Source organism: Ochotona curzoniae, unplaced genomic scaffold (assembly GCF_017591425.1).
Source record: "Ochotona curzoniae isolate NIBS_2020 unplaced genomic scaffold, NIBS_Ocur_1.0 scaffold_2587, whole genome shotgun sequence".
NCBI classification, from domain to species: Eukaryota; Metazoa; Chordata; class Mammalia; order Lagomorpha; family Ochotonidae; genus Ochotona; species Ochotona curzoniae.
In genome coordinates this window covers 2,591,201-2,615,808 of record NW_024467096.1, presented here as the reverse complement: position 1 = coordinate 2,615,808, position 24,608 = coordinate 2,591,201, and the positions used below count along the sequence as shown (strand labels likewise).

The window sequence follows — 24,608 nt, the reverse complement described above, 5'->3', positions numbered from 1 at the left end:
GAAAGAAACACTGCTTTCCTCTTGCCTTGGTTTCTTCCACCTGCTGACTGCACAGACTGCTACAGCTGCATGCTGACTTTCGACAACAAAGTCAGGGAAGTGTATGCCAGCCACAGGGAGGGGAAGGAGCAGCAAGTGGCAAGGAACAGAGCCATGTGCCAGGGATGCCCGAAGGTCACAGGCTTTGGGAGAGACACACGCCTGAAAACATCCATCAGGCCCCAGTGCCAGGGAGTGTCACGGACTGAGCTGCCAGAGGGAGGGCTGCACCCGGAACTGGCCCGGCCAAGGGCCATTCGCTGCTTCTCTAGAGGCACGGGAAACCTGGCATCCTTGGGAGCAGTTCAAACCACTTCATTCTGCTGGAACCGCACCAACCACCAGCCACTCACCCCTCCCCAAAGTCACTGCCAAGAGCCAAGCGGACCTCTCTTGGCCCATGCCAGCCTCAAGGTCAGAAGACTGGCAGGGCACAAATCTTGTCCCCTCTATAAGGCTTCTACAGCTTTGGAAATTGCTACAAACTTGGGGTCTACCTCAGGTTCAGTCTCAAGTCTGACCCCAGAGTAGGACAGGTGGGGGCTGGACAGGGCCAGGGTGATTAGTCTCATGTGTGTGATGGGAACAACTCAGCTGGTCAAAGGCCAGCTTAGCGGTCACCAGGGCAGCTGAGGCACGCCCCTGGGGCTGAGCAGGAAGTTTGAGAGTTCATCCCGGGGAGCCTACCACGTGGAGCTCTTGTCTTCTCATTCTTGCCCTTTCCTTCCCCAGGGAGTAATGGCGCTCCAGAGGTCTTCTCCTAAGAAATACCCACTGGAAAGGAGCCCAAAGAACCCACTGGAAGCCCAAAAGTGGCAGGCAAGGCCCCTGAGAGTTTCAGCACCAACTCCTGGGGATGCTGGGAAATCCTGCATTCAGTGTGCCACCTCCTGCTACTGCCTGCCCCCTTCCCATCTCATCCCAGCTGACCCCATGGGTAGCCCCAGGACCTAGGGCACTCACCTGACTTGGAGTAAAGCACTAGCACGTTATTTCGGGTCCTGAGAAGCTTTTTCAAGTCCTTAGGATCAGAGATTCTCTCAATGAGTGAGGAGACCTTCGCTGCGGACAGCCAGGCCAGTAGCAGCACCTGGGGATGAAGGTGACAAGGAGGGTAAGGTTCTGCTTCCCGCCTGGCCCAAGGAGGAATCAGAGACAGCCAATGGGCTGTGCTCCCACGGAAGGAGAGCACCACACAGTCTCTGCAGCCTCAGAGATGCCACCTCCAGCCCCTCGCATTCTCCCCATGCCTTTCCACAAAGCTGCACACACTGCACAGGCCACAAATGCACACCACATCATGACCCATCCATCAATCAAGAACTGCAGGTCTGTATTCCACACAGCCCCAAAGGCCATACCCTGGAGTAACATGGAAATTCTGCGCCACCTAAAAACACCCACTGCACTGACCAGGGAGGTCAGCATGTACAGAATATAGGATGGGGGAGGGGTACATGGAAAGGTTCTGGGCTACTCCCATTCCACTGAGAGATCTCAGGAGGCTAGCCAACAGGGAATTTAGGAAGCCTTGGGAACTGGAGGCATCAGCACCTCTGCAGGCACAGGGCTGGCTGGGCTGAATGCTGGAAGAGGGAGGATGGTGAGCAGAGCATAGGCCTCACCCAGCCCTTTTGTGGACCACAAAGGAGATGCCAGCTGTGGTGGGGTGCAAGTAGGGTAAGGACCACCCTTAGACAGCAGAGATCAGTGGAAAAATATGAACTGCACCTGGACACCACCACTCCCTCCAAAGCCCTGGTATGCAACATCACCCTTCTTTTCCCAGCATGCTGCCTGCCAGTCTCACTCCCCAAGCCAGACATCAGGGAATTCTCTGGGGAAACCACCTGAAGGTGGTGATTAAAGCAGCTGATTTCCCACTCAAGCCTCCACTGCAGGTGCTCCCAGCAAACAAGTGCCCTTCCCCTCATGCTCACGGAGATGCTAGCCACCTGCAAGCACCTGCTCTTTCACACAAACACCTTCCCCAGGATCCTCTGTCTCAACACAGAAGCCAGCCCCCAACATACCAGTAGGAATGTGAAATGCAGAAAAAGAAAATGGAAAGAACAAAATTATAACCCTTATTCTCCGAGAAATAACATGCATTCATAAAATGAGAACAAAATGCTATGAAAAAGAAACAGTCATAGAGAACAAAAAAGAACTCTCAGATACTAAAATGATTGTGGGAATAACCAGAGCTGGATATATAGAACTGAAGAAATAAGAGGGGCTAGTGTTGCAGTACAGCAGGTTAAGTCGCAAACTACAACACTGGCATCCTATATTAGAATGCTGGTTCAAGTACCAGCTCCTTTGCTTCTGATCTAGCTCCTTGCTAATGTGCCTGGGAAAACAGTGGAAGATGGCCTAAGCAGCTGGTCCTCTGCCACCCACATGGAAGACGACTGGAGTTCTTAGTTCCTGGCTTCAGCCTTGTTCAACTCTGGCCACTGTGGCCATCTAAAGAATGAAACAGCAGAGGGAAGATCTTGTTATCTCTCCCTGTCTGTCACTTTGCCCTTTCAAGCAATAAAAACGTAAAAAAAGAAAACAAACAAGAAATATATATATATGTATGTATATATGCACATATATAGAAAGGCTCAAGAAAATGTTGATGAGAACGGAAGGATGAGTCTTCAGTATAAAGTCCAGCCCCATGAGTTAATTAATTAAAAACAAACAAGAAAATCCAAATGAATTAAAAACAAAAACAAGAGGTATATCACCGAAAACTTTCCAAACACTGCCAAAAAAGGGTCCTATAGGTTTTGCATAGAAGCAAACTCCACAGGAGGCAGATGTGGCCCCAAACTGCTGTCCAGCACAGCAGCCGGCAAGGATCTGTCACCTCCAGTCATCAAGGGTACACTTTCCAACTGGGGTTCTGGACCCAGCCAAACCCTCCACCAGCTGGGATCAGATTTGCTCCAATAGCAGTTGGGGCACCCTCCCTCAGGGTGCTCCTGAAACCTTTGCTGGATGGAAATAAGAAGCACATGAAAAGTGAGAGGGGAGTGGAACCCAGGAAATGAAGGATCCAACCTCATGAGACAGTCATGGAGGAATGTGCTCTGTACCATGAGGCAACCAGTATCTGAAGTGCTTGAGAGCCCTGGGAGGGAATCTAGGATCTCAGAAGGATTTTGCAAAGAAATAACCTTCCCAGCATTGCATGGTTAAGGATTAAGAAGAGCTGGTATCTGGACCCCAGTCTCTGTGCAAACCAGGGCTGAGTCTCAGCTCTTCCTTTTCAGGAGTTTAGACACCTCGAGCAGCTATATGCCGGGTGCCTGACATGTGGATGATAACACCTCCCTCCGGGAACTCCTGCAAGGAGGCAATGCAGTAAGTTATTGAACATGCCTGATACATCAGCATGCACTCTGACAGTATTGGTTATCTAATCTATATCACAAACTTCCGGCTCAGCGGAATGGAAGACAGAAACAAGACCATATACTGGTGTGTCTACGTACAACCTGCCATGTGGATGCAAAAGCTCCTTCTCTCAGAATGCAGCCCTTTCTCCTCCATTCCACGTGTCAGAGCTAGGCATGATGCCTAGGGGCCCACTGGCCTCATGCAGGCCACCTTCAGAGCCCACCTAAAGGCTCTTCCAGGTTGCCACCTGCTGTTCCCAGACAGCGGTTGGACTTCAGGCTAGAGTCCACAGCTGAATGCACATCATGATGGAGGGAATTAGAAAACAAACAAACAAACAAACAAAAAACTACTGGGAAAACACCTCACCTCACTGCTCGGTTTTTAATTCTCACTCTGACCAGTCGTGAAAAACAGCTTGTGCTGGCCTAGCACACAGTACTCTGACCTACAGGCCAAGCTCTGCTTGAGGCTGGCAGGGACCTACACTTCCAAAGCAGCACAGGCCTCAGCTAAGCCAGAGACCAGGGCAGTGTCTACTTCCTTCCTGAAAGTCAACTGATCCCTAGGGTCACCTGCCCCAGGGCCACCTGGTGCTCAACAAGCCAAAGTCTCGATATATCCTACCACACAGCATAGAACTTGAACTCAACCAGAAAAATGCTGAGCAGGCAGACCTTGCCTGGAACCACAAAGGGGAAGAAGGCTGGGTGGGAACTCGCTGCAGCTGGCCTAGCCTGACTTTTGGGTGCAGAGAGGAGCCCATGGTATCTCCACCCTCATCTGCACCCCCCAAAGTTAAGAACTCCGGAGGGCAGGGGGTCACCAAAAGCCCTGGGAAAATGTTCTGCTCCACAAACATGACAAATCACATCCGTTGTCACACTCCTGACCTGTGGGAAGTCACCCACAGTTAGCCTCCTGTCATTCACAATGTCCATCACCGTAGTCAGTGGTGGTCTAAAAATATCAAATGGAAAATTCCAGAAATAAACGGTGCTTAACTTATAAATGACATGCTCTTCTGAGCAAAAGGAGGAAGCCTCAAGCTGTTCCACTTTCTCACCTGAGATGCAAAACCACCTTTGGCCTGGCGAAGCCACAGGGCATCCCTGCCCACCATTATCATTAGTACTTTGTGTTGCTAACCTCTTGTATTAAACTTTATCATAGGCATGGTCCATGTGAGGCTTGGCACTATGCCCAATTTCAGGCATTCACCGGGGGCAAGGGGGATCCTGGAATATCTGATCTCAGATATGGGCAGGGCAGGCAGGGGGAAGGTGGGCTACTGCCTAGCAGCTCTGGGAAGCCCAAAAATGACCATGGTCCTCAGACAGACCACAGTGCAGAAAAGCTGGTGGGAATGGTAGGTGAGGCCGCCAGATATCTGAAGGCCCTATCCCAACAGCTGACCTGTGTGGGAAAGGAGTAACAGCTTTGCCAACCACCCAGCAGGAGAGTGAAACATCAGGCCATGGATGAATTCAGGGAGATGAGGTGCAAAGAGCTAAGACCCCAGGCTCAGCATCTTCGCTGACCTCACTCACCCCAGCCAGCAGGAGGCGGGGGAGGCCCTCCTCTAGCCACTGACCATTCCCCTCCCCACAGTGCAGCCTGCTGTAACCTTTCCAGCAGTTACGTGCCTTCCTTTCCTGCCTGAGCTGCTCCTCCAGGAGCCTCTGAGGCCCTGCCAGGCGCCTTCCTGCAGACTCTCTAAGTCATAGGCACAAACCTTGAGAACAACAACCATCACAGCAACAATAACAACGTTAATGATGCGTGCACCACTGGGAGGGAGAGGGTGGGGGGAAGCCCAGACAGCCCTAGCATTGCTCCTGGGCTTGGCAGCGCTGTGCACAGTTCTCGGTCAATTGCTCTGGAGGCAGAGGAGAGAAAAAAGGCCCTTTTGTTCAGCACGCAAACCCTTTGTGACCTCCCTGTGATGATCGGCATCTCTGCTCGGCAGCCCTCAGCTGCAAGTCAGTGTCTTCACATCAGGGCTGAGCTGCCAGGCACACTAGGCAACCCACTGCCCCCAAAGGAGAGGTCCTGCTCTGATCAGAAAACCAGCATGCTCACCTGCTGTCAGATACCAAGCCTGCAACCCCTGATGTGGTGCCAGCACCCCCACCACAGTCCTGTTCACCCCAGCCCCTTGGCCATAGGAGCACAAGGCTCACTGCACTACCAGAAGTGCTCAGGATGCCTGGCACCAAGGACCTCAACCCAGCATGCACCATGGCTGTGGCAGTGGACATGGGAGACTGTGTTCTTCACTCATCTTCCAGCTCCATGCAAGGCTTGTGCAACAGGTATCTGCCCACCTTAGCGCAGCATGCCTCTGGCTCCCTGCAGTTTCCCACATATCGCAGAATGAGCACCGCCTTTGGAGTCTGACAGACGGGGAGCAGGAGGGGTGGGGTGACCCAGGTGTCCGGGTGCTACCAAACACACTGGGATGTTCTCAGAGTCACATGTGGGAGGGGAAGAGGACAGTCCTGGTGTGTGCTGTGTGGGGCTGGTACAGGCTCCAGGAGGGCTGGAAAGGACACAAAGACCTGAAGCTAATGCTGAGCACACAGCAATTGCTAATGATCTTTATTAGAACACAGGGACAACAGTCAGATGGGGGCCACCTCTTCCTCTCTGGGGCCCTGCCTGCAATCATGCCAAACAGCAGGAAGGAGCAGACACGTATTCACAGGCAGCCTCAGAACAGCCACTCCCTACCCTCAACCCCCACAGCTGCATGATGACCCAGCCCATGAAGTCATGTGGTACACCAAGAACACACCTACTGGCCAGGGTTCAAACTCAAGACCTCCCTTACTACCATAGTGACCCAGTGCAGGTTTGGGCATCATCCTATAGGAGAGGAGAAGGGGCTCAAGAGAGGTTCCACTGCTTATTAAGATCACATGGCAAATACACTGCAGAGCCAGGACTAGAACTCAGGTCCCTGGCTTCCTGGCTGGAGCAGGAGGTTTCTCCTCCTCCATCCCCAGATGCTCCCGGGCAGCTGCAAAAGCAGGGCCAATCCAGGCAGAAGATGATCCCTTCTTTCTCAGTTAGGATCAGTAAGGCCTCCCGGAGGGCCCCCCAGCAAGAAGCGGCCCAGTAGGGTCTGACACTTCCCCCTCTGTTTCCTGCAAGCCTAGAGGCTGCTGGGGTCTAGCCAACTTCCCAGGCCAGGGAGGGAATATTAAGACCTTAAACATAGCAGTCCTCTCCCTACCCAACACCTGCCCATATCATGCGCATAAGTGGGGGTTTCCTTCCCGCCCCGCTGCCCACATGGTGTACCCCAAGTGCCTTGTCTTCTCTGGGCCACAGCCCCCCACCCACCTCCTCCATCACCACCAGACTACAGAGAAGGAAGGTACCATGCTGGAAGATTGGCAGAGAGAACAGTCTTGCCACATGGCGCCTTCGGCTTAAAAAAAAAAAGGCTCCTGTCTCCACGGGCATGTGCCAGCACCCTCACTTTCCCCTGCTGTCAGCAAAGATTCAGTGTCCCCTGCAGGCTGGGAAGCAGGGAACCTCTATTACACAAAAGTGCTTGCTTAGGGAGGAGGGCTCGGGGCAGGACTTGAGCTTTTTAGGAGAAATGGGTGGGGTGGGGGTGATGGCATGGGACCTTTTATTCTTGCTGTCACCTGGCCAAAGATACCTACCCATCTTATGTGCTGGGAGGTGCGAAGAGGAAGGTTTAATTTAGTGTAACCCACATTTTGCTCAAAATAGTTTTGAAATGTCAGAATCTCAAAGTCTAGACGCTTCAGAAGCTGGTGGGAAAGGGAGTGGCAACAGGGTTGAGGGGGAGAGATTAAAAATAGATAAGGGCCTGAAGTCAAGGTCAGAGAACTCTGGATGAGAACGGCAAGGGTACTGTCCCCCAAGTTAGAAGCCCTGAGGTTGCACTCCTTTGGGTGGTTCCTGGCTTCGTGTGTGGCCTTGATAGGTTGTCTTGCTCACTGGGACCCTCAGTTTCCTGCTCTGTATAATGGGCAGGCTGAAAGGGATTTCTAAGCTCCATTCCCAGTTGTGACTTTTGCCACAACTATTTTCAACAACTTCAGAAACTGCTCAGCCTCTCTGGGAGTGTGGCCACCACAAGGAAAGCCTTGGCTCTAAGTCTCACATGCAGCTAGAAGGGCTGTGGCCAAATTCCAGGCCCTAGAATGTAAAGTACAAAGTGGCACCTTCTAGGAACATGACAGACTCAGGCTATAAGTCTTCTTGGTCCTCTCCCATGCCTTCTCTACAGCTGAAATTTGGACAAAACGACTGGAGCTTCAGCAGCCACGCTGAGACAATGAGCACGGAGCACTTAAGATGTGAAATGACCAGGACAAAAGACACCCTTGTCCTGACATCAGCCTTGCCTTGAATACTCCTCTCCAAACATCTGCACCAGTGCAATCATCTTTTTAGGGTACTGGCACACACCTGGGGTCCCTACTAGAACAAAAGCTTTAACTAGAAATAGTAACATCTGTTCCAGTTGGGCTATTGCAGAATGCACCCTCTTTCACTGTCCCTTGGATAAACTGCTTCTATGGATGGAGACAGAGAAGATGGGCTGGGTGTTCCATTCAGCCCATGGGCCTCCCGATCACCAAGCCTTCACTGGGCCTGTTCTTAGCAGGGAGCTGGCTCCCTGGGTGACAGCCACCCACACACGGTCAGCTGGAGGGGTGGCCGGGGGGGAGGTGCAGTTCTGCAATTGCCCAGCTCAGCCCTTTTACAGTAAGGCCCAGGGCAGATCATGAAGAGGTCGGACATGCCCTGCTGTCCTCAGATCCCACCAGGGCTGCTTGGCACCAGGATTCAGCAATCCCTTTGGCATTCCTCATGTGTTAGCTCCCACCTCCAGGTAGCCCTCCCCCGTTCACAATCTCTTGATACTGCTTGGCACCGCTGGACCAGGAGGCTGTAGGGGCCTCTGGCCTCCCACCAACCAGATCATTCAGATCATTTCACCCAGGGACAGCTTTGACCATTACAAAGCCTAAACGCCATCCTTTGCATACCTGCCTACCAGCCTGTCCCACCCTGAAAGTGGCAGCTATAACCCTACACCCTTGGGGTTCTTGAGGCGAAACCTCCCAATTCCTCATCTGTGACCATAAACCCCTGGGTGCTGTGACCACAAACCTTCAGCACCTGCCGTAGGCATGACTACCTCAGAGTTTGACTCCGAGAGCTCAACCCACATTGAGTGGGCAGTGGAGTGGGACTACTTGGGAAGAGTAATTGGCTGTGTTAGATAGACCATAATTTATTGTTGGAAATAAATACCTACACTTTCACAACCCCACACAGAGGAAATTAATCTCAGCACAAATCCTTACTGGTGGGCCACAGTTTAAAGTGAAAAAAAAGAAAGGTTGATAAATACCATTAGTAAATCTCTTAAAATATAGAGCCCAATTGTCACATGCAGCTGGCAAAAACCTGAGCCAGTACAATTTTTTTTCCAGAAAGCTATTTGGCATAATTTGTCATCCTTGATAAGATCCGTTTTCCAAGTATTTATGCTCTCCAGTTTGGCAATTCCACCTCTGGGAATCTGTCCTGTGGAAATGAGCAGAGGTTGTGACATGAGCAGCTCGTGCAGTCCAACCTACAAACAAATGAAGTGTCAGCAGCTGGGGAACGGTTACACACAGGGGACTAGGGAACAGACTATAGGGACTGCAGAACACAACAGTGTTGATGACTTTTTAAATTATTATTAAAGATTTATTTATTCTTGGACCTGACACAATGGGTCAGTGGCTAAATTCTGGCCTTGCAACTGGTAGGATCCCATATGCATGCTGGTTCATGTCCCAGCTGCTCCACTTCGCATCCAGCTTTCTGCTTCTGGCCTGGGAAAGCAGCAGAGGATGACCCAAAGCCTTGGGACCTTGCACCTGCCTGGGAGACCTGGAAGAAGCTCTTGGCTCCTGGCTTCAGATTGGCTCAGCTACAGCAGTTGTGGTCACTTGGGGAATGAACCAGTAGACAGAAGATCTTTTTTTCTGTGTCTTCTCTCTATAAATCTGCCTTTTCAATAAAAATAAACAAATATTTAAAAATTTTACTTATTCTTATTGGAAAGGCAGAATTACAAGAGAAGAAGAGACAGAGACAGAGGTCTTTCATCCACTTCAGTCCAGCAGGGAGCTGGATTTGAACTGGAACAGCTAGGGCACAAACTGATTTGCTATGCCACTGCACCAGCCCCAAATGTTTTATGTTTCAAAGTAGCATTATAAAGAAGGGAATTGCAAATATACATGCTAGGACCACACTATCAACAAAATCACACACAGAAAAGTAGTAGAAGAACTGAGACAGGTGGTTTGTCTTCCCCTTTCTTTTCTAACTCACCATAATCAGCATATCCAATTTAAGCATTTAGAAGAAGACATGACCACCATTTTTGACTATCATTGTGGAAACAAGTTAACAGTCTCAAAATACTTCCTCACCAGATACAAGACACAAGGTGACAGTGGAAACTCCTTTACCGCCACCAGGCTGAACCCTCAAAGCAACAGCTGCGTCTCCTGGCCAAACGCACCCAGTGGAAATGTCATTAAGAGTTACGCCGTCGGAAATTCTTCAGAAACATCCAGGGCACAGGAAGCGAAAGCCATGGCCTGGTTCTAAAGAGAGGTGGCTAGATAAGGCTGTTCCATGCAGGGAGCGAGTCTTGATGGGTTCTGGATCCCAGCTCTTCCTGAACTGCATTCTTGAGCTGTGACTGCTCAGAATTCCCTTGTGTGCTGGCAAACCCAGAAGTGCTTGGCAGGCCAAGCCACACGGGATTTCCATCTTACAGAAGAGTGTGGCCACAGTGACAGACTCAGGGTTATGTCCTCGGGACAGAGGATGTGGGAAGGTGACCTTCATACCCCTGTACCTATCTATCTCTTCTGAGAGTCTGATGTCACCGCCCATGAAAGGAAAACAAAACAGAACAAAACTTGCCTCCACAAAGAAACACCCAGAAGGATTACGCCCCCATCCAGTCCCCCAGGCCTTCAGATACCTGTGCACAGGCCCACGGCAACATCATGCTTTCCTGCCCCTCTTTACTTCCCCCTGGACTCTTAGGTAAGATCTAGGAAACACTTTGTATTCAACACATACCTAGCAAACACCTGTAAAACAGGCCCAAGGAGACTAAAAAAAAAGAACATTCATTTTCAAAAATGGGTCATTTATGCACCCTTCAAAGAGTAAAATTTAAGCATCTGTCACCAAGCACCATGGCTAAACACCACTCATCACCAGGAGTGAAGGCTCATCACAGATCAAGCTTCTGAAATTTACCACCAGCATAAGCTTCCCATTCTTCAAACGTCCACCCAGCAGCCTTTGAAATGAAAACCAGTGAGTTGGACCCAATGTTGTGGCGCACTGATAGGCACTGCTGCCACGACTTGTCACACCAGCAACCACATCAGACACTGGTTCAAGTCTGGGCTGCTCTGCTTCCAATTCAGCTTTCCCGCTAACGCACCTGGGAAAGCAGCAGACCGTCCCAAGTGCTTGGATCCCGACCCATGTGGGAGACCAGGGTGGATTTCCTGGCTCTTGGCTTTGGCTTGGCCAAGACCTAGCAGTTGGACCCATTCAGGAAGTAAATCAGCTGTTACAAGATCTCTTTCTCTCTCACTCTCTCTCTTTCTCTCTCTGTCTCTCTCTCTCTCTCTCTCACACACACACACACACACACACACGCTCTGCTTTCCAAATCAATAAATTTCAACAACAAAAAAAGAATGTTGAGTTCCTCAATGGTGACACTGTGTGTTGGATGGAGCGGAAGCTTGATACTGGAATGTGGAATCCTTGGCTAAGAGTAGTTGAGGGAGCTAAACATACTAATGAAGAGGGGGAAGTGGAAAAGTGCCTGACAAGGAAAAGGCTTTACAGCTCATTTATGGTTAAGCCACGGCTTGCATTCGGCAGCCCATATCCAAGTGTTGGTTCAAGTGCCAGATGCTCCTCTTTCAGAGCCAGCTTCCTGCTAATGCACCTGGGAAGGCAGCAGATAATGGTCCAAATGAAGTTCCAGGCTCCTGGCTTCATCCTGGCCCAGTGCTTGCTGTAACAGGAGTTTGCAAAGTGGATGGAAGGTTCTCTCTTTCGTCAAATAAATACATATTTTTTAAAAAAGAAGAAAAAAACTTGCTCAAGGTGACACATGGAGTTAAGAGGACTCTGATTCAAACCTAAATCTGACCGACTCCAGGGCCCGAGGCAGAACGTAAAGGAAATAGACCCCTAGAGCCACGCAGAGCTTACAGCTTGTCCCGGCACGCACAAGCCAGCTGCGTTTCTTATACAGACTGAGCATCTCCAATATGAATGCCTCAAGCCCCAAACCTTCCTAAACATTTTGAACATTGACATGACATCATGGTGGCAATTTCCACAGGTAACATCACTTGGCAGGTCACAGTCAGAACAAGACGCACTAAAACATTGCATGATACGCCTTTCAGGCTTGTGTAGAAGGTGGACATGAAACGTACGTCAGCTTCTTGCTTGGCTTGGGTTCCATCCCTGAGACATCTCATTGTGACAGACTGCAGAGTCCCAAATACTTCTGCTCCCAACCCTTTCAGATAAGGAACACCTAACCTGTATTTTTCTCCCTTTCTGAAGGCACAACTACATAGTACACCTGTTGTCTCCCGGGCTACCCCATCCCCCCACAAGTGTAGCTGTCAACTGCAACAGTTCAGGGGCAGGACAACTGAGCCGGTGCTTATAAAAACAGGTTTTCTTATCCTGAAACTGCACCAGCAGTGCATTTAGCCAGGACTAAGTCCCTAAAGCTTTTAATGTTTTGGAAAACCTCTTCTGGAGCCAAGAGAGCTTTGGGCAGCTGCCAGCCTGGTGTGGCAGATGTGTTAACGAGGAAGAACGGGCAGAGGGAACACTGAATTGATCAGCAGCGAAGGAGGGAGGAAGGGAGGGGGAGCAGGTGAATTCCCACTCCAGAAACCCAACTCTGTCAGCCCCAGGCTTCTGGTCATTGACATGAGAGGAATCTCTTAAGTGCTTATGCCCCTGGGGTCTGTCCAGGCTTTTACACACGCCATCTCCTCCCATCCCTGGACGCAGAGAATCCAAACCCACATTTTCAACCTTGCAGGTCTCAAACCAAGAGCTGAATTACAAAACCAACATACAGAGTTATCGCAGAATCTTTACAAAGGACATTCAGTAGGAACTGTCAGCAAGGACCGCACACAGCAACACAAAGCACTGAGTGGAACACTTACACCTGTTGGAATCCTGTGTCTTTGTAAAGGCTATGTTGCACAATGTACAATTTTGCTGGCAGGAGCTGCCTCTGCATGACACTCTGTGTTATCCCCACTCTAGAGATGGACCAATTGAGACAGAAGGAGTCTGTGAGCACAGCTGACATCCCAATCTTCACACACTGATAGAGGTAGCCCTCGCCCTTTCCACTCCCTGGAGCTGCCTAGGAGTGCGGCCCCATGGGGCCAGTAGGTATGCTTGCCCTTGAGGTCTGATGGCTGAGCAGCAGTGACAACCCAACCCAAGTTCCCTCTGGTACCTGCAGGCCCACCACTCCTCAAATGCCCTCCAAGTTAGCAAAAGCAGCAAATACTCAGGCCTTGAGCCGCACCCTGTGCCACAAGCAAGTTAGGGAGTTGTGATTCCAACCCAGCAGGTGCTCTGGCTGCCAAATCACTCCCCAGCATACCAAATTAAAGCTGTTCACACACACCCTTGGTGGTTGGACACAGCCCCAAGGACTACAATCAAGGGCCTCAATCAAGAAGAAAATCACCCTGTGGCCCTGGTAAGCCCAGGGAACCATCTCCACACAAATCCCCGGAAAAAAAAGGTTTTGATCCAGAGTCAGGCTGGCCAAGCCCTCTCCCTGGAACACAAGTTGCCCCCTCTCCATTCATACCTGTTGACTGTCCATCTCCACTCCCATCCACACTTCCTCCAAAATCTGCCACCCACCCGACCACTACCAAAAGGGCTCCGGGTAGGAGATGAGCCAGGATTCCCCTGGAGGTGACCCTGTAGACACCTCTTGTTCTTATTTTGCTCAGCCCCTGCACTTGGACACAACACTCTTGGTCTCTCCACTGCCACTGTAACCCTCCTGTCTTTTTCCTCAACTCTGCTCCTCTGTCCTCCAAATGCTGGCCATCCTCAAAGCCCCCTGCGCCCTTCTCTATCTGTCCACCCTATATTCTCACCAAATGGTCTCAGTCTCTGACCTGAGCAGCACCCCCTAAGCAACATCTCTGGCCCAGGCTGCTTGATGGTGCCTTGCCTACTCAGCAGATTCTAAACTGAGGCCAAGTGTGATGTTCAGTGGTTAAAAACCCAATTCTCTCGTACAGACGTTGAGCAGTGGTCCAGTTTTCTCCCAACTCATGAATTAGGACCCCACTGAAATGACAAAGCCAGGTCTAAGAGGATAAAGACAAAAAAAAAGTTCTAAAAAATATTGTGGGGGCTGGCATGGTGGTACAGCACGTAAAGCCTCTGTCTGAAAAGTCAGCATCCCATATGGCACCAGTTCTTGTCCCAGCTGATCCATGTCCAGATCCAGCTCCCTGCTAATGTGCCTGTGAAAAGTAGTAGAAGATGGCCCAAGTGCACCAACACAGGGAAACCCAGGTGAAGCTCCTGGCTTCTGACAGCTGGCCCATCCCTGGGTGCTGTGGCCATTTGGTCAATAAACTAGTGGATGAAATACCTCCCTCCTGTCTCTCATCTCTCTCTCTCTCTCTCTCTCTAACTCAAATAAATCAATAAGTCTTTCTAAAAGCACTGCCTTTAAAAAATGTAAGAAAGCAACATACACTTGGTCAGTAAGATATCCAGAGACCACAGGATGCCAAACTGGTCAACATTGCAAGGTAAAGCTCACTGGTGTCTTATTCCTTCACGACTTGGATCCATGTCCCCCACGCAACAGTCCAGCATATGGGTCCCCAAGACACCCACACAGAGTTGCCTCCCTGTGGGTGGGCCCTGCAAAAGTCACAGAATCATCTTTGATTTCCAAGCTTCTGGATAATGTATCTGCACATGAGGTTCCATGAACTGGGATGGAGGGAAACAAACTCTATCTTCACAGCCACTGGAATCTGGCCTTTCTTTTCTCACGAAGGTGGACACATCATCCACACTGGGGAAGGCAGGCAGGAAACAACAGGAGCTGCAGCTCTGTCCCCATGGAAATGGCTTCCCCTGTGCGGCAGGTGTGCTCACAGCTACCTATCGCCCCAGAAGGCATGGAACCAGCCAAGATCTTACCTGGTACATTCATGGTGTCAGAACAGTTGAGTGAGTAACTGCATTTCCATTTTTGTTTCCAAATGGGTCCCTTTGTAATTCTATACACTGTGCTCTGGGGGCAGATATTTAACCTGGTCAATGAGCAGCTGCTTGGGACACTGCTGCCCCCACCTAGCTGCCTGTGTGCAACAGCTGTCTTGGCTCATGATTCCAGCTATGCTGGGAGGTAGCAGCAGTGACAGTGCATCTACCTGGGAGACCTAAGTTAAGCTCCAGGCCCCCAGCTTTGGTTAGGTCTAACCTCAGTCACTGAGGGCATGTGGGGAGAGGGCCAGCAGATGGGGACTCTCTCTTGGTCTCTGTCTCTCTGCCTTCAAACAATTAAAAAAAAAATCCTAAACAGGGATGGCACAGTGACTCAAGAGGCTAATCCTTCATCTACAAGCACCAACATCCCATATGGGCATCAGTTCATGTCCCGGCTGATCCACTTCCAATCTAGCTCTCTGCTTATGGGCCTGGGAAAGCAGCAGAGAATGGCCCAAGTCCTTGGGCGCCTGTACCCACGTGAGAGACCTGGAAGGACCTCCTGGTTCCTGGCTTCAGATTGGCTTCAGGTTGTCTCAGCTCCAGCCAGCCACTGCAACCATTTGGGAGTGAACCAGCAGATGGATGATTCTCTCTCTCCTTCTCTATAAATCTGCCTTTCAAATAAAAAAGAAATAAATCTTAAGAAAAAAAAGTCACCCTAAGCAAGAGTAGGCTCTTGGACAGACTTTACTAACTTAATGTTAGAGATCCGTGGGACGCATTCTCTTACCAGCTGAACTAAAGAGCTCATTGGCTCTTTAAAAGCGGTTCTTGCCCAGGCCACAGAGAAAAGGATGGTGACCATCTTATTCCCCTTCATACTACAATGGCTTAGCGTGGGACCTGACTCATAAAAGGCTCTCAAACAAATGGCTTTTTTGGGGGAGAGTAAAGTACCTGTTGAGTGAATGAATGTGTGAGAACCAGAGCACACACAAGCAGTCCCTGGCATGGCAGGACAAGCCCAAAACCCTTACCAGGCACAGGCCCAGCAGCAAGAATACATCTACTTGTTCCTCCACAGTTGTTCTTCTCAGCACAATAACAGAGCTCCCCAACCAGGCTCAGATGCTGGGCCCCTTTATGCTGAGCCCAGCTGATGGCTCCAACCTGGGGCCTTACTCACAGCTCCCAGCAAGAACTGACAGTCTGATGCCAGAAACCTGCTGATGCCAAGCTGCTGCAGGAACTGCAGGATCCTCTGCAATGGGACACCCTACCTGTGCCCCACTTCAGGCTTGGAATCAAAGGCCTAGGAATGACTTGGGGGGGCAGGGGAAGGATACAAAGATGGTTGCAACCCAGCACTGAATGCCTGAAGTCCCCACCCCCACTCCCCTTCAAGATGGCAAAGGCGATCATTGGGAGGTGATGACAGAGTATGGAAGACATCCCATGGTAGCTGGGTGGTCAGAGGGAATAGCACACTGGAGTTCCAGGGACAACAGCCTGGCCAGAGCCACCAGGGAGTGGAAAAGCAGCTGCAGCGATACTCCAAGAGAATGAGTGGTCTCCAAGCAGGCCACTGTGGAGTCCTGGGCCATCCCTTACTCCCATGTCCCATCTAAAGGGTGATTGGGTAACACTCTGCCCTGCTTACCTCACCAAGTTAACAAGGAAGCACAGAGACCCCCTGCCAAGGGACTAGGTATATCACTGTTTATCCTCAGCCCATGGCACCAGCCATTGTGATAGGCAGCGGGGCGGCCCACAATGGGTAGGCACTGTTGTCCCTTCCCTCTCCCACTGAGCTCAAGAATGCCAGGAGGACAAATAAACCACTTGACTTCTAGGTCATGGACAAGGCCTTGAGCTCTATCCCTACCCCATGAAATCATTGCTGGCCTGTGGTCACTCAGCCAGCCTGGAAATCCTGCCACAGCTACCCAGAGATCTCCAGAAACAGAAGCGCAAAGCTGGGGCAACACGCCCCAGGAACTAGTATGGCTCTGTTCTCAGAGAGAGGAGCTACTTACAGAGGAAGGAGAGACAGACCCCTTTAATCCGGGCACCTAAATCCCTGGCTCCTTGGTTCACTACCCCAGGCACAGTGAGAACAAGGAAGGCACGAAAAGCTCAGCCCAAGGGCCTGGGACACAAAGGTTCCAGCAGCACAAGAACCCTCCAGCCTGCCACGGATCCACCCTCATCCAGCACCTCTCATTTAACAGCAATGCAGAGAGTGAGTGTGTGCTGGGGTGTGTCCACCTGGAGGAGCCCCAGCTAGAGTTTCCTGTGCTAAACCAAGTGCTTTCAACTGCCTGAGATGCAAACTGAGGCCTGGCTGTGTGTGGCCTACACAGCCCACTGAGTAAACAGCCTAAGAGCCCTCAACCCTTCTGATAATTCTCACATGACTTTATCTTGCAGCTAACCAAGAGGAAAGCAGGAGGATAAAACGCTGGGGACATTGACCCAGCAGCAACCCTCCAGCAGCAACCCTGCGTGGGGCAGCTTTTGGCCTATCTCTCCTGGACCCATGGAAGCAAGGGGACAAGCGGGGACGCACTCATCCAGTCCACTTCCCAGAAGCCTAGGCTCGCATCCTTCCAGCAGCCTGGCCTATCACTCCTCCCAACCTGCAACACTTTTTCCTTCAGCCAAACTCGGACTGCAGCCCACAACTTGCCAGACTGTGGGTCAGGGCCTGGGAAGGTGACAGGACACCAGGGTCCCCCTGTTGTCACAATCTGCTCAGGCTGCCCCCATTGTGGGAGCCCAGTACACTCTTGCTCCTTCTTGGAGCCCTCTCTGGCTGCCCAGTGCCCCAAGGCCTAGTCCTGGCCCAGGTCTACAGTTCCTCAACCCCCAGACCAAGCCAGCCATTTGTGTGTGTGTGGCACTGAGCCACAGCCCTGCCTCATGCAATGGGCTTGTTTGAAGACTTCCTCCATAATGTGTTTATTTCTGTAGGAAAAGTGCACTTTCAGCTCCAAACAGCATTATAAATGGCAATTAGGTCCCCAGGCCAGCCCACAAAAGCCTATTAAATATATAATGGGCCCAGAGAAGTCAAGAAGCCTGAGGAGAGTACCTTAAAAGCTCTGCAGGAGAGATCGTAGGCAAACAGCCACCTCCTGTACCCATTACTCCCACAATGCCAGCTGCAGGCTGGCAAGGGCGGGGAACCTCAGACTAGCAGAATAGACTAGTTTAAATAGATTATGGACCAGTGCCATGGCATAATCTGTCAGACTCTGCCTGACGCTAGCATCCCATAGGGATGCTGGTTTCTTGTCCTGGCTGTTCAGCTTCCGATCCAGCTCTGTTAATGGCCTGGGAAAAGCAGCAGAGGATGGCCCAAGTACTCAGGCCTCTGTCACCTATGTGGGAAACCTGGCTTTGGACAGGTCTCGCCCCAGCCACTGAAGCCATCTGGGAAGTGAATTAACAGATGGGAGATCTCTCGCTTTCTATTCCTCCCTCTCTATATAATCCTTTCAAATAAATAAATCTTGTTGAAACATACAACAAAATGTATCACAGATATATTTTAAAAGAAATTTATTAAGAAAGGACTTGTGAAAATGAAATCCTCCCCTATAACAAAAATAAAAAGAAATCCCAATGTGCCTCCTCCATGAAATGCCAACTTTTTTTTTACGATTTATTTTTATTGAAAAGTCAGATGTACAGAGAAAAGGACAGAGAGAAAAATCTTTTGTCTGCTGGTTCATTCCCCATGTGGCCGCAATAGCCGAAGTTGAGCTGATCTGAAGCCAGGAACCAGGAGCTTCCTCTGGGTCTCCCACATGGGTGCAGGATCCTAAGGCTTTGGGCCATCCTCAACTGCTTTGCCAGGCCACAAGCAAGGAGCTGGATGGGAAGTGGAATAGCTGGGACTCAAACTGTGCCTATATAGGATCCTGGTGCATGCAAGGCAAGTATTTGGGGCACTAAGCTATCACGCTAGACCCCAAATCTCATTTTTCAAAACGATACCAGAAGCTGCTCCTCACATACGTCACCTTGGTGGTGCTGAACACCTTATCAGAAAAGCGGACATGTGTTTAACTTGAAAATAGGAAGGTTGCCACTGGACAAACTCCACCGGGCCTGACTCCAGCTCTTGGCTGGAGTTCTAAGGACCCTAAGCTGGGACACATCTTCAGTGCTCTCTGGGTTAGATATTTCTCAGTCTACAGATTGAATGGCAGTGTACAATATCAGCATGGACAGTCCTAGGGAAGGGTCAGCTGTAGGGAGGAAAGGGTGCTGGGCGGCAGGGATCAAGGGCAGAACCCCTAGCCTGGACGCTGCTGGGACTACCTAGTCCCAGGTGTCAACTAGGATTGTCTCCACTCCAGAATTCTTCTGGAAGCTGAGGGTCCCCATAGCAATCTTTCAAAAGTTGTTATTAACTGCTGGGGCTACAAAACTAACGTAGCATGGTAAATCTGTATGGCAACTTTGTACTTACGGCAAAACTTTGAAAAATGCAGGAAAGCATTAGGCAAAGTGTGCAGAGGTCTTGCACAGCTCTGTGTGACATTATGATGGTTGTTTTGCTTTGTGTCCAGGTTCCTGGCTCACCGCCTACTCCTCAAGGCAGTCACAGAAAGTAGAATGTCTCACCCTCCACAGTAGAGCTCAGAAATTCTAGTTGTCCCCCTGGGTTCCCTAGCCTCCTTGGACTGACAGCAGTTGATGAGACCTGCATTTCAGAGGGGCCCTGCTCTACACTCAGGGGAAAACACACTGCCCAGACTGCACAGAAAATCTGAACAGGGGCTGATGCAGTGACATAGTGAGTAAAGCTACCATTTGCAATGCCAGGATCCCACAAGAGTGCTGGTTCAAGTCCTGGCTACTGCACTTCCAATCCGATTCCCTATTATTGTGCCTGGGAAGGCAGCAAAAGTTGTTCCAAGTATGTTTAGACTCTTGTCATCCACAGGGGGAGACCTGAAAGAAGCTCTTGGTTCTATGACTTTCAAATAAATAAGCAAACAAATCTCTTTAAAAGAGAGGCAAATCTGAATTGACAATCCTCACTGGGTATCCCCAGCCAATTAGGCCTCTGCCACGAAATCCCCACAAAAAATCCCAAGGGCCATGTTTGGAGAGAACCCATACAGGTTCTTGGAGGGTAGTACACCTGCAAGATAGCATGGGAGCTCTGGCCCCACTCTCCCACATACCTGTCCCTGCACATCTCTTGCCCTGAAGCCTTGGTAATGTCCTTTATAATCAACTTGCACATCCTCATGTTGTCCTGGATCTGGGTGACCCACAGAACCAGAGGAACCAGTTGTGGTAATCTACCTTGCAGCCAGCTGGCCAGGAGTGCAGGTGGAGTAACCTAAGGGGATGAGGGTTGGGGACAGGGAGCAATGAGGAGGAGGATGAAGTCCCCATCCTATGGATCTGCCTAGCTGCAGGCAAACCGTGTAGGAACTGAATGGAATCACAGGGCCAGAGCTGGTGTCCACTGCCTAAGGGCTTGCTTGCTGGGGATAGGAAAACCTCACACTTGGGAGCTTACAGCCTTCTTGTGCTATGACAAGAGTAAGGACAGTTTGTTTTTCCTAAGAATATCCACTTTAAGACTCACTGTCAACATTTTGATGCACTGCCCATAACTTTCTCCACCCTGGGATTATGACTTTATGTTCTGCTTTTCCCCATCATTCTTGAGTAGTCTCTTCCTCATTCTTACATTCTTCATAAACACCATAAAACATCTGAATGACAACCACTACAGTCTTGCAAACAAATACTTTTTACAAACAATGCAATGGACTGAGTATTTGTGTCTCCCCAAATGTCCTAGGTTTAAATCCTAAGCCTTAATGGGACCCCCGGGAGGTAATTAAGTCAGGAGGGTGGAGCACCCATGAACTGGGTCAGAGCCCTTGACCCAAAGGGCACGCAGGTGGGGACACACAGGTAACATGCTTGAGTTTCAGGCTGCAGGGCCTGGGGTGGAGCTCCAGCTCTGGCTCCTGAGTCCTGCTGAGATCCCGGAAGTGATGATCATGGTTCCAGCAGTTAGGTAAGACCTTAACTGAGTTCTTGGCTTCAAGTTCCGGCACCAGGTCCACCATGGCTACTGTGGCTATTGTGGTTCCTGTGGCATGTGGGGAGTGAGTCAGATGACGGCAGTGTTCTTTGTCTAATACTTCCTTTAAAAAGTAAAAATGGCCCAAGAGAGCTCTCTCCAGCCCTTCCTCTACTGTGTGACGATCTGGTGGAGTGGACAGGTTGCAGCCTCGGAGGCGACTCCCACCAGGACTGGCGTCTTCATCTTAGACTTTCATCCTCCAGAACTGAGAAGTAAATCTTATTTATAAACCACTCAGTCTACGGGATATTTGTTATCCTCGGCTAAATGACAAAGACAAACGTCACTTCCCATAATGTGAACAGGGCTATACATTATTTCTAACCATGCTGTATTCCTAAGCATTTAAGCCATGTCCATTGTAAAATAATGTAAAATAAAATATTGTAAATTTTTGTAAAATAGTATGGTGGGTTTTCCTCCCTGCACACACATCTTGGCAGATCTTGTTATATCAGAGTCCGCCTACCCATATCTATAGGAAATTTATTCTAAGACCTGCCCCCCCCAGTGGCAGGGGCAGGGGCTGTGATGGGGCACAGTAGACTAAACCAACACCTGCCACAAAGGCATCCTATATTTCAGCCACAGCTGGAGTCCTGGCTGCTCCACTTCCAATCCAGCTTCCTGTTACTATGCCTGAGAAAGCAGAGGGGGACCGCCTGAGTAACTGCAGCCCCAGGAAACCCAGATAGAGCTCCAGACTCCTGGCTTCAGCCTGGCCCAGTCAGTAGATGGAAGATCTCTTTCTCTCTCTCCTTCTCTCTGTCCCTTCCCCCACCTTCTATAGCTTTTCCTTTTAAAATAAATAATTATCTATCTTTAAAAAGACCCCCAGTGGATACCAGAATCATAACTAGTACTTAACATTATATGTACCTTCTTTTTCGCTAAATACACAGATTTATGACAAAGTTTAATTTGTAAATTAAACACAGGAAAAGGTATTAATTAATATTTAAACAAGAACAGCTATAACAATGGACTGTAATAAAACTCGGGGACACATCCTTACTGGCCATGCTCACCCTTTTGCTGCCCATAGACATAACTGAATCAGCGTAAGGTGAACCCATGCATAAAGGAGAACGCTCAGCCTTTAGATCCCTCGGGCCAGCCCAGCAGTAAACATTAACAGAAGAAATCCAGCCCATTTCCTGGGACCCAGGAACACCCTTATCAGATGCACATGATATGTTATTTACAGAGACCCAACCTGATGCCCAGACACCAATCGTCACAGTCCCGCTGGCAAGGTCCTCCCTCCTCTACACCTGCCAAGCAAACTCCAACTCAGGGCAGGCGGAAGATGTCGACAGCTTGCTCAGGACTCTAGCTCTGCCGCGCCTCCTGACTGCCCTTCCAACCACCTCAGGAAGACCACAGCCCACGCTCCCTCCAAAGCAGCGCATAGCTTCCATGGAGGGGTGGGGAGGGAGGGTGGCCGATGTATCACCCTTACCTCCCAGGACCTTATCTAGGGTACCCAGAGGGCAGCTCCAGTGTGTATTCTGCTCCCCAACCAAAATCTCACCCCTTGCCAAACACTGGGGTAGATAAATAAATACTCCTACATTAAACTGGAGATTCCCAAACCATTGTTCTCACAGGCTAGAAGGCAAAGGGGGGATAGGATGGATCTCAAAAACTGCCCAAGTGCAAAATCCCACTGTGGTGCGTGGGAGGAGGGTGCATAGGACACAGCCCCTCCCCTGTAACTATCCTGCCTGACCTGGAGACCTGCCCCTACCCACTGGCGCCAAGGCCAGACACAAGGGAGCCACTGCCCCCTCCAGCTGGCTCTCTCCCAGGGCAGGGGTGGAGCGGGAGAGTGTGGAGGATGCAGGGAAACAGGGAGCTTCCCGACTCCACCACTCACCTCCACACATCCATTCTTGCCCCAAAGGACAGGGGATGTGGGAGCATCTCTATGCACACTTTCTCTTCTCCCATTGGCCCAGCCAACTCCTCATACCCCAATGGAAAGCACTGAAAAATCTGGGGGTACTGAGGATTCCTAGAGCAGAAATTTCCCTGAACCTTCAAAGGAAAAAAAAAAATTAAAATTGGAGGTGGAAATTCTAAAACATACCAGAGCAGAAGTTTTGGAAAGGATGTGGACTGGAGCCAGGAGGGCCTAGGGGCCTGACCCCAACCCCACAGCCCTTCTGACTTCTGTGTCCCAGGACTACCCTGGAATCCCCCAACACATACACACACACACAGGCCACTCCCACTCCAGGTTTGCAGGCTTCCTCCTTCCATTTCTTACCCGATCCTGGGGAAAACCTGGCGCCGGGACAGGGGGTGCCTTTATGCGCCCCATTTCAGGAAGGAGGGGAACTAAGTCATCTAGATATAGGAAATGATCCGGCACCACTAGCAGATACAAACGGACTGGGCCAGAGCCTGCCTCACAGGCGTGGTGTAGAACTCCCCGGCGAGGGCGGGCGGCGATGACCCCACCCAGCCCTCCAAACCCTCCAAGTCCACCGGGCCAGCCTGGCCTGCGGGGGCCCAGGCCCAGGTGGTGCCCTGCTGCTTCCCAGCCGCCTAGGGTCGAAACCAAGAACGAGGTGGCCCGGGAGGAAAACAGGGTTTTCGGCAGCGCAGGTGACAAGCACCCCCATCCCAGCCTGCACTCACACAGGTGCAAGCTCCCGAGACTGGGGCAGGGCACTCCTCCCAGGCGGCGGGGCGTCCGGCTCCAGCCTGTGGCGGCCCCCTATGTGTGCCCCCCGCAAAGTTGTGCCGATGGCGCACCCACTCTGGCCAGGGATCGTCCAGCGTCCCCAAGGCGGCTGCCGGTGCCCGCCTGCGCCGGAGAGGAGAGCGCGCGGTGAGGAGGGCACGGGGGCTGCCCCGCTGGTCTCCCGCGCGGCCACCAGGTGTCCGCCTGCCCGGCTTGCACACCCGAGCCCGGGTGCCCTTAGGCAGCTCTCCGCACGTCCGGGGGAGAGCCGAGAGAAGAGCGCCCGTAGAGGCACGCGAGGCGCACGTGGTAGCCCCGGCCCTGACCCCTGGCCCCACAGCCTCCTCACCCAGGTCGCCAGCAGCAGCAGCAGCCACGCCGGCCCGGCTCGCGCCATCCCCGCCGCCGCTGCCCACCGCCGGCTCAGCTCTGCACCCGGGCTCCCGCGCCCGCCCGCTAGCTCCGCCGCGGCCACTTCCCAGCCGCTCCCCGCCTCCGAGTTCCCGGTGCCACGTCTGCCAAAGCATGCGCACCACGCCGGGAGAGGGGCCCGGGGACAGGTGCTTGCTGGGACTTGTAGTTCTAGCAGCAGACTGGGCTGGGACAACCCACAGGACCCAGTCTGGGAAGGACTTGGTCCCGGGATCCTGGCAAACGGAAGCAGTGGAAGACGAAAGAGCAAGGTCAGAGAGTAAGGACAATCTGATGCTTCAGTTATTATACCTCAGTCAACTAGCAAAGTAAGCTTTCTTTTCTGGACTTTGAGGATCGAGAGGCAGCCCAGACAATGAAGTGATTTGAACCAGGTCACACAGCCTATTGCCAAGGATTGAAACAACTCAGAGCAGTAAAGATTAGGCCCGGATGAAGCCAGGCGGCTGGAACGTCATCTTTTTTTCTCCTGTGATTGGCAGGAGCCCAAGCCCTTGAGCCGTCATGACCTGCTCCATGGCACCTTAGGGAGTATCTGGGTCCTGAACCAGCCCCACACAGTGTGGACAAAGCTTAATCTGTGCAACACCA

The 24,608-nt window shown here is 51.1% G+C and overlaps 1 protein-coding gene across 1 annotated transcript in view; it reads right to left on the bottom strand.

Moving 5' to 3' along the window:
* PDIA5 (protein disulfide isomerase family A member 5) overlaps nt 1-24,031 on the bottom strand; it is an 80,228-nt gene extending 56,197 nt beyond the window's left edge. Inside the window, exons 1-2 of the mRNA XM_041002903.1 lie at nt 23,935-24,031; nt 1,003-1,129 (exon numbers count right to left, since the gene is read on the bottom strand). Coding sequence (XP_040858837.1) covers nt 1,003-1,129; nt 23,935-23,982 — 175 coding nt within the window. The 5' untranslated portion in view covers nt 23,983-24,031. The remainder of the gene's footprint in view (nt 1-1,002; nt 1,130-23,934) is intronic.
* Between the last annotated feature and the right edge of the window lie 577 nt (nt 24,032-24,608).